Below are 15431 nucleotides of genomic sequence, written 5' to 3' on the forward strand. Positions count from 1 at the left end.
GACAAATGTACTCAACTACTGCCCTATTACAATTTTGAAATACTGTGACCTTACTCTATACTTCTAACTTTACTCCGATACATTTCAGAGATAAATAGTTTTTGCTATTTATTACTTGATTTTTTGAGCTAATTTACAGTTTTCAGAATTTAGGAAGTACACAATAAATAATTAGTTAATGCTATTGTTAAACCAGGCTTTATTTGTCCCCATTGTGGGGAAAGACATATCAACACGTATGTTGAGTAATTGATCAAATATTAAAAAATGAATAATAACATATAATAAATTAAAAAGAGCTCCATAATTACCAGATGCAACATTAAAGTGATATTGAAACAAAACAAACTGGAATGATTTTAAAATCACGTTTTATTCCAAAAGCATTCAATCTACAAGAGTCAGTTAAAAGCTGATTTAAAAAAACTAATCAGCTATTCATCATCATTGATCCGCTCTGTTTTAAAACATCACAAAATAAAACAACCTCTTCCTGGATCCTGCTTCCTAGCTGTTGCTATGGCAACCCGCTCACCTTCCACGTCAACCAGCTCCCACAAACACAACAGGGAAAAGCTCCCAAAAGGAATGCTTTTATTTTACAAAAATAGAATGGAAATCTAAATCTGCGCATGTTCAGACGAAGATGATGATGATGATGTTTATGAAGTCGATTAATTCTCAGGTCAGAGATCACTTAGTGAGTCTGATGATGATGAAGATGACGTCATTCAGGCCTTGGCGTCCAGCATCTCCAGCAGCAGCTTGTGCAGCGGGACGCGGCGGCGGTGCAGCCGGAGAAAAGCCTCCACGGCGCGGCCGGCCGTCTGCCGCAGCAGCGGGAGGCTCAGCAGCAGCCGGCCGGCCCGCCGCGGCTCGGCGCGGGACGCCGCGTGGTCCTGCAGCGCCTCGTGGAGCCCGTCCTGGAGCCTGTGCACCGCGTCGGGGCAGTCCACCGGGTCCGCGTCTGGGGGGGGGGGGGCATTGTCACAGAGAGAGAAGTTTAACGCATCAAACGTCATGTATTTATAAGAAGAGTCGGGATTTGAATAAAACAAGCGACTTTACAATGATTCTGTTTTTGACATCAGATTAAATGGCTTCTGATTCCCATAATAACATACTTTATACATCATTAATCAAAAGAAAAATACGATAACGAACAAAGAAAGAAACAACTGATATGAAAACAACACATATAAAATCAGCACACAGTTGCTTTCCATATTTTAAATCAAATAAAGAAATATTTACTTTATTAACAGACCACTGCATTGTTGCCAGAATATCAGTAACTTGTAAATATATGTATATTTGTTCTTTTATTATTTCATAATTTTTACAAATGTAGTATCATTTTTAAAGTGTGAGTTTGGGAGAATAAAGGTTGATCTAAAGATTCAAGTGAAACACACCCAGGTTAAGTCAGTTATTAGCTTTGATTTACGATGACATATTGTGAACCTCTTGTTGATCTTTATTTGCTATTGAATCTCCTCTATAAAAAAGGTGATATTGAACTAACTGTATTCATCAAATATTATAACTGTTAACAACTGATAAAATAGTGTTGATTTACTTTTTCTTCTATTCCACATTTTCACCAGAATGAAGCAGCACATTGTTACGTTCTGCTGGCTTCATGAAAACATTCATCACGACTGTGTTATTGTATTTGTTGTAAACTTTAAAATGTCCATTTATGTGAGACTCAACGTCAAAATAAAAGCCTGAGGAGAGGTCAAGCAAAGGTCAAGGGCAGTCTTTGGGTGTTTGTACCGCACACACTCACACACTCACACACTCATCATCTTCTATTGTGTGAAGTATTGATGTTGAAACAGTTAATGGGCTGAGTAACTAAGACACACACATCAGGCTGCATTATATGAACACACACACACACACACACACACACACACACACTTGCTGTGTCCTCCAGCAGACAGTTAGCAGTTTATCGATCCAGAACCGAGTCTATCAATACTCTTTATTGATCCGAGGCTCAGACAGTGGGAGAGAGACCAGATTTCAGCTGGAAGTGTCCCATCATGCACTGCTTCAGCAGGAGCGTTTTAATGCATCATGCACTCTGTTGATCAGCTGTTATCACACTGAAGACCCCCCCCCTTAGCATGATTAGCATCGTTAGCATCAACAACAATTGACTCACAAGGAGCGCCCATCTTCCTCAGAGCCATTGAGCTCCACCTGTGTACTTATATTGTTTGTGTACTTTTTACTGCTGGTGAATTTTTTACAGGAAACTTATAACTACTTTTAGTATTGGTGTACTACATAAAGCTGATGATACTTGACTGCTGGTAAGCTACATAAAGCTTTGAATACGTGTTTTGAAGATCACTTAGCTGCTGTCCGCTGATCGATATCAATAAGCCCCCCCCCCCCCCCCTCGGTGTAAATCAATACCAGCCTCTGTCTCGGATGCACCTCTTTAGTCCGGAGGCCTCACAGCTGCTGCTTCTCTAAATGAAACAACGTTTGTTTACAACAAACCGCAGCTGGGAGTTTTAATAAGTGGTTGTCATGGCAACAGGTTTGTGTGAGTGAATGAAATAAAGTAGTACAGTAAGAAGTACAACATGTAACTCTGAGGTAGTACATTAAAAGTACAATCTGTACCTCTGGCATGCTGTTCGAGTAGAAGTATAAAGCACCCGTAGCGTACTTGCGTACCAGAGTTAGCGAGCGCCACGGCCTTCAGCGTCACCGCCTCCTCGGCGCTCAGGTGCACCGCCCGGTATTTGGCTGTCAGGTGACGCAGCGCCTCGTGCAGGTCGGCCAATCCCGCGGCTCGACACTCGGCCTCGTCCAGCCGCAGGTTTCTGGCAAACACAAGCTCCTCCCCCTTAGCCTCCTGCGACCGCCAGGCCACGCCCACCAGCAGGGCCTCCATCCAACCGCTCTGCAGTAGCGACATCTGGTCGACCAATGAGAGCCCAGAGAAACCTGAGAGGGGCAGAGAAGGTGTGCGCCGTCTTCATTAAACGTGTAAATATCGTCATTAAGAAATGAAAGAAGATCTGGGGACTGAGGAAGAATCTGTAATAACAAAGTCCTCATGAGGCCTTCAGGGGACCCAGGTGTACCTGGGATCTGCTTGGCCCAGCCAATCAGAAGCAGCAGCTCCCGGTTCAGGAGGTCACACAGTGTCAGAAGGTTCCGCAGGCTGCCGTCATTGGTGGAGTTGTCCTGATTGGCGTCGAGGGGGGCGGGCTCTGTCAGCAGCAATTGGGAGACTAACTTGTTTCCTAAAAGACAGGCGACGGTGAATAAAGAGACAGAAGGGGGGGCTGGGGGGGGTGGAGTTCGAGGGCGGAGCTTTCGGTGTGAACTCACTGCTGCTGACTGTGACACCGTACGGAGCTTTACGGAAAGAAATAGGCCCCGCCTCCATCCGCCGCTTGTACTTCTGTCGACCTCCTCGCACCCGGTCCATGCGCACTCCTGCAGACACGGAGGACATACAAAACACTCAAAACACAAAATATGGCGTGGGTGTAAAGTTAACAGGGGCTGTGGTTGTTCATGTCTCTTTGTGGTTGTTTGTGTCTCTTTGTGTCTCACTGCAAAGGATCATGGGAAGGCCCCCTGCCACACGCACCCTCCCTCAGCATCCCGGCTTGGAGACATTTGTGGAAGCGACAGGCCTGACAGGCTTTCCTCCGCCGCTTGGTGATCTCACACTCGCTCACCAGGGGACAGCTGTAGTCAATGTTGCCTAGGTAACCACAGACAGGAAGGTCGATGACATCACATCCTCAGTCAGCAGAAATATAGGAGGATTGAAGTAAACTTGAGTTGCAGTCTGATGCTCAGCAGAGAAGTTTCTGGGTCAATCGATCCGGTGTCGCGTGGAGCTTCTCCTCTGGTGCAGCAGCTGATGTGTGAGCTCACAGCTTCACACACTAATCAATAGGCAGCAATACTGCTCTTTAATCCCCGGTATTGATCGGCACGCCCTCACCTTGTATGGTCCTCTTGAAGAAGGCCTTGCAGGCCTCGCAGGACGCCACGCCGTAGTGATAGCCGGAGGCAAAGTCCCCGCACACCAGGCACAGCCTCTTGGGCCCCGCGGCACCCATGGGTGTCAGGTAGTCGCCCCTCAGGATGGAGTCCACCTGCAGAAAGCACACGAGACTCAGAGCCACTCAGAGCCCAGGACCTGTGAAGGGGGGGGACTATTTCCAGCGGCGGATATGCACACAGTTCTACACAGTGGTGTTGAGTAAATGGACCTCACCTGGGACGAAAAGGAATCGGGAGAAAAGCCCAGCGCGGCCTGTGAGACCGCGGCGCTGCCTCCGACGCTTCCTCCGCTGGAAGTAGATCCGGTCGGGGAGTTGGGCTCCGGCGCTCCACAGAGGGGGCTGTAGGAGGAAGAGGAGGAGGAAGAGGTGGCTGGGCTGGGGAGGAGGAAGGCCCGGCGTGAGGGGTCAAGGGGGGAGGAATCAGGAAAGGCAGCCGATGACTGAGCTTCATCAGCAGGGGAGGATGAGGAGTCCAGGAGGCTGATGAAGAAGAAGAGTGTGGGATGAAATCGATGAAGCTCACTGATCAGCTGATTGAGGTTGTAACACTGGAACAAATAGATTTTCAGAATAAAAGTCACTTTCCGTTTGCAATGCTCATAAGACATTTCTGAGGTACTTGTACTTATTCATCCCCAGTTTCCGCTACGTAGTACTTCTACATCTAAGAGTAAAATATTATACTTTGACTTCATAATAAAGCTTCAGTAATGTTATGAAACAAATGAATGCATCAATACCTAATTACGTTAATCATTATATATTACTCTGCATACAGGGTACTTTTGGTACTTTAAGTACATTTTGATTCTAATACTTCTGTCTCCTTCTGCTTTGTGGTATCACGTCCCTTCAAAGTTCTCTTTCCAAAACTCCCACTAATCTAAAAGTACTTCTTCGTACCACTGAACCTTCATTTAGAAACATGAATAAATAAAGAGGATTTAGTTTCTCACCGCTGTGGACTCATGAAGTGAAAGTCTATCAGGCAGAAGTCCTTCAGCTCCATCGCAAACCTGAACCCGATCCACCAGTTCAGAACAGAACCGGACCAGAACAGAAGCCGTAGAGTCAGGGGTGTGTTCACAGGCTCAGATTCCGGTCGTAAAAACGGGTTCTCTGGAGGGGACTGATTGTCGAATGTGTCTCCTCTGATATTTATCCGTCTTATCTGAGGGGGCGGAGCCCGGAGGATGAGCCAATCAGCACGCAGCATCACTGGTCTTCTGCTTCTATCATCTCTATTGATTAGGACAGTGACAGAAGTAGGCCACGTCGGAAGCTCCTCAAAGCTAATTTCAAAACACTTTATATCATAATCAATAAAAAAAACTCCATCTACAAACCGTTTTTAGAGTAAATGCACTAGCACTTTGGGATTTGTTTCAAATGTAAAGTGCATTACAAATAAAATCTATTATTATTATTATTAAATGGAAATATTTCAAGTTGATTAACAGCCTTGTTGTCATGATAATGATTATAGAAACCAACAGAAAACGGGATTGGCAAACAAAACAAACACAACGACCAATATTTGATGAGTAAATAAATATATAATAACAATTAAAAAATAAAGTGAATTTTGAAAAAGGAGTGTATAATGTATTCCATTCTGATGGATAAATCTCATTCATCATGTTTGTCTTCATTGACTTGGAGTAAACGTCATAAAATAAGCCATTCACTCAGTCAATCAATGTGTTTCCAATCAATAGACTGATCAGTAAGCTCCGCCCTCACTCAGTGACGGGCCAATCAGAGCAGACGTGTCAGTGGGGCCTTTTAGTTTTAGCATTTAGTCGTTTGTTCAGGTCACAGAATCATATTTCTAGAAGTTAATTGTGTGTAAAATATTATGAGTTTGTGTTTAGAAAGGAGATGATGAGACACACACACACACACACACACACACACACACACTCTGAGTCCTAATCTCAATCTCAGACTTTCATGCAGCTCAGATCGGTCTTATCTCCATCTGTGTTTCATAAGAGCTGCATAACTACACCTGTCTGTCTCTACCTGTCTGTCTCTACCTGTCTGTCTCTCGCTGTCCAGAACTTGGCAGCTTGTCCATGTGTATGCATTAATGTGTGTGTGCGTGCATGTGTGTGTGTGAGATAAGGCTACCTGCACTAAAAGGGAGATCTGATATTCTGCTGCCTCACAGTTTCCTTCTCTTCACTGGGTAATCTCATTAATGCTGCCTGAGTGTGTGTGTGCGTGTGTGTGTGTGAGTGTGTGTGAGTGTGCATGGATTAGCCTACATTCAGACCTAGATCTACATAAACACTGCAGGCATTAAGGTGAAGGAGCAGGTGGAGGATCAGAGACGATTAGCACCGGTCACTTGAAGTGACTCATCACATGCTAGCTGCTTAGCAACGTGCTAGCTGCTTAGCAACGTGCTAGCAGCTAGCAAAGTGCTATTGAAAATCACCAGCGGTGGAATGTAACTAGATATATTTGAATTTTCAACTCTACTATACTTCAGAGGTACATTTTACTTTCACTGTACTTACATATTTAATTGTTCATTGTAGTATAGCAGAGGCACATTTCCCACTTCAGAAATACAGATTTTACTTCATACTGTAGAAATAGTTCTTCTCTGCCCATCTCCACCATTCGGACAAAAAACTCAAACAACAGAAAGGTTTCAATAAAAGTCTGTGCAAATATATTTTCATCTCTTGTCATACAAACAACAATGATAAAAAAGTGAATCAATCATAAAAAAGCAGGAAAAAATGTGCGTCCTGTGTGAGGCAAAGGGCGCTGCTACAGTGAATATAAATCAAACTTTACTACGTCACACAATTTATGATAAAACACAAGAAAACAGCTGCAATCATGTAGGGAACAGGTACACAGTATAACTGAATGCAGCAGCCACCAGAATTAAAGGCATTCAGAATTCATAAAGGTTCATCAGCCAATCACGTCTCATGTTCAGATCAAAGCCGACCCTCTAAGTTACATATTATAATCTCAAGCTTTATTGAAATGAGACTTAGTGACGGACTATTTTCAGCAGTGGATGAATCCTGTTTGGTGCTTTAGTGTCTGTGCCTGCGATGTAATCTAAAATAGACATAAAGAAAGTGTGTATATGGTGATGAAGGTACAACAGTGAGTCATTGATGAGTTTTAATGGAGATCATTGGCTCTGAGGAAGAAACAAATTCAACCTGCCAAAGACGATGATGTCGCACTTCTACACGGCCATCATGGAGTCCATCTCTGCTCCTCCATCACCGGCTGCAATCTGCCGTCCCTCCAGGACTTGTTTCCTTCCAGGACCCTGAAGCAGCTAAAAAGATCGTAGCCGACCCCTCTCACCCCCAACGGCAGGAGGCTGAGGTCCATCAGGACCAAGACCTCACATCGATCAGGACCAAGACCTCCCATCACACTAATCGTTTCTTCCTGTCGGCATCAACAGAGCCGGGTCCCCCTCTGACGGACTGGTTTTAAGACATTTGGACCCTGTCAGATGCTGGTGTGTATAGTACTTTGGATTCAGACGGCATGTTAAATCCTGGTTCCCTGCACAGAGAGCAGGTTTGTACCAGTGACCCCTGAATGCTAGTGGTGTTATTAGCTTCTAGCTAGCAGATAGTTTGTGATTAATGGATGTTGATTGTGTTGGAAATAATAATCTAAGCAAATTATAACACTGTCCTGTAGTTTGTAGACTGTAGATTGTGGTCACAGTTTGGTAGCTAACGCTAAACACCTTCATGTTAGCATAACCTCTATCTGTTGTTATCCCAAATGGACCGTTAACATGCTAACAATAGCATGTATATTTACTTTACAACAATTCAACATTCTCTTTTTGTTATCTGCAGTCCGTCTGATTTCATTAACGGATTGGTGTAATTAATGAACCTGATGTTTTACAAATTCACACGTTAACACACGGTAACACATGGTAACACGTGTGTTAACACACGGTAACACATGGTAACACGTGTGTTAACACACGGTAACACATGGTAACACGTGTGTTAACACACGGTAACACATGGTAACACGTGTGTTAACACACGGTAACACATGGTAACACATGGTAACACGTGTGTTAACAAACGGTAACACATGGTAACACGTGTGTTAACACACGGTAACACATGGTAACACATGGTAACACGTGTGTTAACACACGGTAACACATGGTAACACATGGTAACACGTGTGTTAACACACGGTAACACATGGTAACACGTGTGTTAACACACGGTAACACATGGTAACACGTGTGTTAACACACGGTAACACATGGTAACACGTGTGTTAACACACGGTAACACATGGTAACACGTGTGTTAACACACGGTAACACATGGTAACACGTGTGTTAACACACGGTAACACATGGTAACACGTGTGTTAACACACGGTAACACACGGTAACACACGGTAACACATGGTAACACGTGTGTTAACACACGGTAACACATGGTAACACGTGTGTTAACACACGGTAACACATGGTAACACGTGTGTTAACACACGGTAACACATGGTAACACGTGTGTTAACACACAGTAACACGATTTACAGACACAGAGCTATTTGGAGATGAAACAAGAGATGTCTTGTTCTTTAGTGAACTGGTGAAGGTAGCTGGTGTAGTTGGTGTTGCTGGTGTAGTTGATGTAGTTTGTGTAGCTGGTGTAGCTGATGTAGCTGATGTAGTTGGTGTAGTTGGTGTAACTAGTGCAGCTGGTGTAATTGAAGTAACTAGTGTAGTTTGTGTAGCCATTCCCAGTTTAGTGCACGGTATTTTAGCCCAGGGTCAAGTGTCCGATCTGGTTCTAAAGCTGCTTTAGCGTTGCTTAGTCCAGTTCAACCCGGTCCGGTCCGGTCTGGTGTGATTAGGCAGCCACGCAGTGGTTGGGCCTGCGGGACATGACGTAGCCTCTCCTGCAGACGCATCGGAACGAACCAGCTGTGTTCACACAGCGAGCGTTCACACAGGGGAAGTCCAGCGGGACGGAGGCCTCGCACTCGTTAAGGTCTGCAGACACACACACACACACACACACACACACACACACACGCACGCACACACACGAACACACACACACACACACAGGAGAGATGTGAATGCTGTCACAGAGGTCCAATGTGGGGGGTTTGGTTAGATACTTTAGCTACGTTAGCTTAGGCCAACAAGTCGGTAGTTAGTAAGTAAGTAAACAGGTAATTAAGTTAGTCAAGTCATAAGTAAACTCAAGTTAGTTGTTTGACACAGAAACAGAACAAGTACAAAAAGAACTCCAGATCAGAGCGAGTAGGATGAAAGATCAGTAAGGAGTACATCCATGTACACCTTTGTTTGGCTCTGCGTACCTGTACATGTCATGGAGGTCATGTCCAGCCCGTATCCTTGGTAACAGTCACACGTGTAACCCTCAGCAACGCGAATACACCTTCCGTTCTCACAGCCGTGCAGTATCCCACAATCCTCTGCTGCACTCAGGCCCGCGTACGACTCATAGCGCCCTGACAGCAGGAGAGGAAGACGGAGGAAGAGGAGATGCAGAGGAGGAAGAAGGAGGAAAGAAGGAAGGAGGAGGACAAGAGGAGGAACCAGAGGAAAGAGACCGAATACAAAGGCTGGATTACAATGGTCCAATTTGCTTAAGAAGGTTCCTTTTTTCTTTTCCTAACTCTTCGTGAATTCTCCTAAGCATCCTTCCTTGAGTCCTTGACGTTTTCCACAAGGAAAAGACGACGTCATTTGTTTGTATCTTCTCAGTAACCACTCACTCTCATAGAGCCTCCTCGGTGCTCCTCCTTCTCTCCTCTCAGTGAAGGGGGGGAAAGGGGGGGCCTGCCTCCACCATCCCTCCTCCTCCCCCTCCTCCTCCTGCTCCACCTGGTAAGGAGCTCCGGGCAGTGGTGCCAGGCTGATGGGAGGCCCGTCGGGTCGGGACGGGGGGGGGGGACGAGCCCCAAACGCCCTCTCAGCCCGCGGGTCGGGGGGAGGGCGGAAGGACGGGGGCCTGGGGAGGGAGCCATCGGGGAGGGGGGGGGAGGTAAATAAGATCTTAAACTTCAAAGTAAAACTAGATTCAATCAATAAACAAATGGAGGAGGCTTTTATTCTGAAGGGTTGCACTGAATTTAAAGGTAAGCAGGTTCACTACTCACCATATCTAGTAAATTAATCACACATTTCATTCATTACATACATTTTCTAAGAACCCCCCCCCCAAAAAACTTTTCAATCTAAATTTGAATATTCAGTTGTTTAAATTATTTGAAAGGAAAGTTCTAAGAAGTTGTTTATAGTTTACAGATGACACCATGAACTAAGATAATACTTATAATACTATAATAATACTACCAATAGAAATAAGACAACGTATATATTATCATATGTGAGCATATATAAACCTGAAGTCTGGCCCCTGATAGGAGACAGGTGTCCTCCCTCTGAAGACCGAGCTGCTGCCCCCTGCTGGGGAGTAGTCCTCATAGTCAGGGGCCACAGCAGGAGGGAAGGAGTCAGGACTGTAGGGAGGGAAGTAGGGAGGAGCTGAGGAAGCAAGCAGAGAGGAGACGATGAGAGAGGAGAAGAGAGGAGAAAGGAGAGGTAAAAGGAACATAGGTGAAAAAAGGGAGGAGGAGTAAGCAGATAGAGAAGACAAAAAGAGGAGAGAGAAGGAGGGTCACTACATGAGGAAAGGAAACAACGAGAGGAGACAAGGAGAGAGGAAGCAGGCAGAAGAGAGACAAGGAGGAAACAAAAGGAAGGCAGCAAGTAGCTAAAGATAATTGAATAAACCCAGGACCATTTAGGAGAAAAAATAATATCATATAATAAACATAATATTTTAGTCACATGACTCTCTGACTCCTCCTCGTCCTCCTGGTCTCACTCCGGGTTCTGGTCCAGAGTCCGAGAAGCTCTCCGGAAACAGAGGAGGAAGGAAGGAGGTGCAGAGGGAAGCGTAGTCATCTGTAGATGGAGAGAGGACCATGGAGGATCAGGACTAGACCGAGACCGGTTCATAGAGGATCAGGACTAGACCGAGACCGGTTCATAGAGGATCAGGACTAGACCGAGACCGGTTCATAGAGGATCAGGACTACACCGAGACCAGTTCATAGAGGATCAGGACTAAATAGAACGTAAAAACATTTAAGCAGTGTAATTTTAACTAGTGCTGTTAGCAACGTTAGCTGCTAGCTTCTGGCCATGTTGAGGCCACAGATTTGATCTTGGAAGTTGAATATTTCCCTGTGCGTGAGTGTGTGTGTGTGAGTGTGTGTGAGTGTGTCTGTGTGTGTGTCTCTGTGTGTGTGTGTGTGTGTGTGTGTGTGTGTGTGTGTGTGTGTGTGTGTGTGTGTGTGTGTCTGTGTGTGTGTGTGTGTGTGTGACTCTGTGTGTGTGTGTGTGTGTGTGTGTGTGTGTGTGTGTGTGTGTGTGTGTGTGTGTGTGTGTGTCTGTGTGTGTGTGTGTGTGTGTGTGTGATGGTGGGCTACCGGAGTCGGTGGGGGGGCAGAGGGCACACTCCATGCCCCAGCCCTCCCCGTACAGACAGCAGCAGTCCATGAAGGTGACCTGAGCCCCCAGGAGAGGACTCTGACACACCAGGTCCGCTGTGACGTGCTGCCAGCAGAGGGACAGGTTCTCGTCTGGGGGGGGGGGTACCACAAATGTACAAATGAGCATGGACAATGTAAACGTTTGAGCTAAACTACGTGATAAAAACACTGAGGAAGAGGAGGATGAGGAAGAGGAGAATCGGGAGCAGCAGGAAGGGGAGCAGGGGGAGAAGGGAGGAGTCCTACCCCCAGGGAGGTGGGAGGAGTTGACACAGTGTCGTTGTGTGTCGTCCAGCTGCAGAGGAGGAGCACAGCTGCAGTAATAAGAGCCCACGGTGTTCACGCAGGCTCCGCCCACACAGCTCTCCTCCTCACACTCATCGTGATCTGAGACACAACAAGCGGTGCATTTACCATCGATCCGTCGTCATTCATCCTCTCATTAACCGCTGTGTGTGAGTGCGTTGTGCGTACCGACACACTCCAGCAGCGTGTGGTTGTACACGTATCCACTGGGGCAGTAGCAGCTGTATCCGGGGATGTTGTTGACGCACACTCCGTTCTTACAAACCTCTGGATGGAAGCGCTTACACTCGTCCACATCTGGAGCTCACACGGCACATGTTACAGGTTAGTCAGGGAAAGGGGTTACCGTGGTTACCAACCACGGCAAATAAATAAATATAAATAGAGCTCTGATACATTTGAGTACATTTAGTAACAAAATACATCAAATAAATATGAGATTGATTTGATGCGTTAATGGATCAATGAAGTTTAATGTAAAGTAAAGTACAACAGCAGCTACGTTACAAGTACCTGTGTAAGCATGTACTTGTACCTGTGTAAGCCTGTACTTGTACCTGTGTAGCTGAAGGCTCCAGGTCCCGTGGTGACGTATCCCCTCCCACTGGGACACAGAGACAGGAAGTGGACTGAAAGACACAGAGACACGTGGAGAGGGAAGGAAGAAAAGGGGAGGGAAGGTGAGGAGAGAGGAGAAGAAACATGTGACGCTCAACCCGTGGTGTTAGGGCAGGAGGTCAGAGGTCACTGACTTCCTGTCTCACCTGAGTCCGTGGGGGGGCAGCCGTGGTACTGGCAGCCCAGCCCCCACCCCTCCCCCACGGTGCAGCAGCACTCCTGCTGGGAGGTGTTGGTGGCCAGCAGGCTGCAGGTCCCCGCCTCCGCCAGGTTGTAGTAACACTCCCTCAGCTCGCCGGGGCGCGCCGCCGGGAGGGGGGGCAGCAGGGGGGGGGGCCCCAACACGCTGAGATGGAAAGAGGAGGAGCCAGAGAGCCTCTCTGCTGCAGGAGGAGAATGAATAACAGGAAGTTGGTGGAGATGATTGACACATTCTAAATAATCTTTATTTAGGGCCTCAATTGTCTCCTATTTCCTCCTCTCCTCTCTTATTCTCTCCTCTGTCCTTCTCTTATCTCCCCTCTTATTTCCTTGTCCCCTTCTCTCTCTCTTGTCCCCCCCCCTCATGAGGTTATGTAAAACATTGTGTCCATTGTAGTTGTTTGTACCTTGCTGGTCCGCGTTGACGCACCGCCGGCTGCTGGTATCGAACTCGTGACCCGGCTGGTCGCACTCACACATGAAGGAGCCCTCAACGTTCTCACAGCGAGCAGAACCGCACACATCGGGCCGAGACACACACTCGTCCTCGTCTGCACGGAGACCGACACGCGGCTTTAACACAGACCTGGTGCCTACGTTACCCACAATGCACCTCTCCACGGCCTGCAATGACTCCCGGAGGCGGACACGTACCCTCACAGGTCCCCCCGCCGTCGGCCGAGGTGAAGCCCTGGTCACACACACACAGGAAGGTCCCCACGACGTTCTGACAGAAGGCGTGTTGTCCACACAGCGTCTGATTGGAGCACTCGTTAAGGTCTGAGGGGCCGAGAGAGTACTCATTACCGGAGTACTAGTACCACACTGTCAGAGTACTCATTACCAGAGTACTAGTACCACACTGTCAGAGTACTCATTACCAGAGTACTTGTACCACACTGTGAGAGTACTTGTTACCGGAGTACTAGTACCACACTGTGAGAGTACTCGTTACCAGAGTACTAGTACCACACTGTGAGAGTACTCGTTACCGGAGTACAAGTACCAGACTCTCAGAGTATTTGTTACTTCAGTACAATTACTAGTACCACACAAGGAAAATACACAGGGGACATACAGTCAGTACATGTACACATGAGGTACTCGATGTGAAGTACAGTCTGACTCACCCTCACAGCTGCCGGTCCGGGTCACCTGGTAACCCGGCTGACAGGAAGTGATGCAGCGGTATGAGCCAATCGTATTCTCACATCTCTGGGACATCACGCACACCGAGCCGCCGGATTGGACGCACTCGTCAACGTCTGAGGGACGGAGACAGATCGCAGGGTGTTAATTGTCTTCTGTCGAACTATGTCAATAAAGTTTGGTTGAATCAACCTGCAATCGTGTCGGGTCATGAGGCCGATCTTTATGTGTCTCTGGTAGTGCTCTGTGAGAAGTACTGAATGATTACTACAAACTAGATGACAATACTAAAAGTAGTTCATTGAATTAAAACTATGTATTATTATTATTAGCACTAGAAGTAAAAGTAGTTTGATATTTTATGCTAATACCTTTGCCTTCAAGGAGAGTATATCTACATTACGGTTTTTCTACTTTTACCTCAGTAGGGTAATCTCTAATGTACTATTTGAGATTAAGTAAAAGTACAATGTGGTAGAATGTGGAAATAATCCAATTAAGTACCTCAAAACTGTACTTACATCTAGCATCAGGTTTAACCACTAAAGTGAAAGTGTGTGTGTGTCTGACTATGTGTGTGTGTGTGTGTGTGTGTGTGTGTACCGAGGCAGGTGGTCCCCTCTGGGTTGGAGGTGAAGCCGGTCTCACATTGGCACTGAAAGGAGCCTTCAGTGTTCACACAGCGCCCGTCAACGCACAAACTTGACTCCACACACTCGTCCACATCTACGGGCAAAGAGACACACACACACACACACAGATTTACAAAGACCCACACATACATACAAGACACAGCCAAATATACATTTATATACACACACATATACACATGAGGTCAATGTGACGTCGGGCCAGAAATGACATCATCATGACATCATCATGACATCAGCGTTTCAAGCCGAAACAGAGAAGAATACAACAGACCACAAAGAAGCTGGTTCTCTCAGGTTCTGACTCACCGATGCAGGAGGTTCTGTTGTCGCTGGGGGAGAATCCCAGAGGACACAAACAGGAGAAGGAGCCAGGGGAGTTCACACAGACTCCTCTGGAGCACGAGTCCTCCTGAAGACACTCGTTGACGTCTGAGGACACACACAGACACACAGGCGTTGTTTCTTAATAACAACAACATGTCAGGGGGGTTCTCTATGACCCTCACTCACCTCGGCACTTCCTCCCCGGGCCAGAGGTTTGATACCCGGGCGCACAGTCGCACCTGAAGGAGCCGACGGTGTTCACACACACACGCTCTGCCTCGCACACACCAACAGCAACACACTCGTCCACGTCTGCAGGAGAGAGAGGAGGAAGTGATGCAAGCTTATTGTGTGTATGTGTGTGTGTGTGTACCTGTGCACTGCCTGTTGGTGAGTGTGTGTGTGTGTGTGTACCTGTGCACTGCCTGTTGGTGAGTGTGTGTGTGTGTACCTGTGCACTGCCTGTTGGTGTGTGTGTGTGTACCTGTGCACTGCCTGTTGGTGAGTGTGTGTGTGTGTGTGTACCTGTGCACTGCCTGTTGGTGAGTGTGTGTGTGTG

General features: G+C 46.7%; 2 protein-coding genes across 3 annotated transcripts in view; both read right to left on the reverse strand.

Annotated features, from left to right (window-relative positions):
- Positions 1-718: 718 nt before the first annotated feature.
- On the reverse strand, positions 719-5161 carry esrrd (estrogen-related receptor delta). The gene is made up of 8 exons (XM_062560953.1): positions 5009-5161; positions 4265-4532; positions 3989-4142; positions 3626-3742; positions 3408-3468; positions 3111-3355; positions 2698-2970; positions 719-967 (listed from the first exon to the last, which is right to left on the reverse strand). Exons 1-8 carry the CDS (start codon positions 5059-5061, stop codon positions 732-734), a joined length of 1407 nt encoding a protein of 468 aa, XP_062416937.1. The 5' UTR covers positions 5062-5161; the 3' UTR covers positions 719-731.
- Positions 5162-8715: 3554 nt separating this feature from the next.
- The window catches only part of LOC119211508 (latent-transforming growth factor beta-binding protein 4-like), a 29759-nt gene continuing 23043 nt past the window's right edge, over positions 8716-15431 (reverse strand). For both annotated transcript variants that reach the window (XM_062560955.1, XM_062560956.1), the window contains 16 exons: positions 15059-15184; positions 14855-14977; positions 14499-14621; positions 13877-14011; positions 13401-13526; positions 13154-13297; positions 12692-12928; positions 12485-12556; positions 12096-12224; positions 11868-12008; positions 11559-11711; positions 10915-11031; positions 10467-10608; positions 9837-10072; positions 9417-9569; positions 8716-9081 (listed from right to left, as the gene is read on the reverse strand). In XM_062560955.1, the coding sequence (XP_062416939.1) occupies positions 8939-9081; positions 9417-9569; positions 9837-10072; positions 10467-10608; positions 10915-11031; positions 11559-11711; positions 11868-12008; positions 12096-12224; positions 12485-12556; positions 12692-12928; positions 13154-13297; positions 13401-13526; positions 13877-14011; positions 14499-14621; positions 14855-14977; positions 15059-15184 (2300 nt within the window). In that variant the 3' untranslated portion in view covers positions 8716-8938. The remainder of the gene's footprint in view (positions 9082-9416; positions 9570-9836; positions 10073-10466; positions 10609-10914; positions 11032-11558; positions 11712-11867; positions 12009-12095; positions 12225-12484; positions 12557-12691; positions 12929-13153; positions 13298-13400; positions 13527-13876; positions 14012-14498; positions 14622-14854; positions 14978-15058; positions 15185-15431) is intronic.

The sequence above is a fragment of the Pungitius pungitius genome, chromosome 3 (assembly GCF_949316345.1).
Source record: "Pungitius pungitius chromosome 3, fPunPun2.1, whole genome shotgun sequence".
Classification (NCBI taxonomy): Eukaryota; Metazoa; Chordata; class Actinopteri; order Perciformes; family Gasterosteidae; genus Pungitius; species Pungitius pungitius.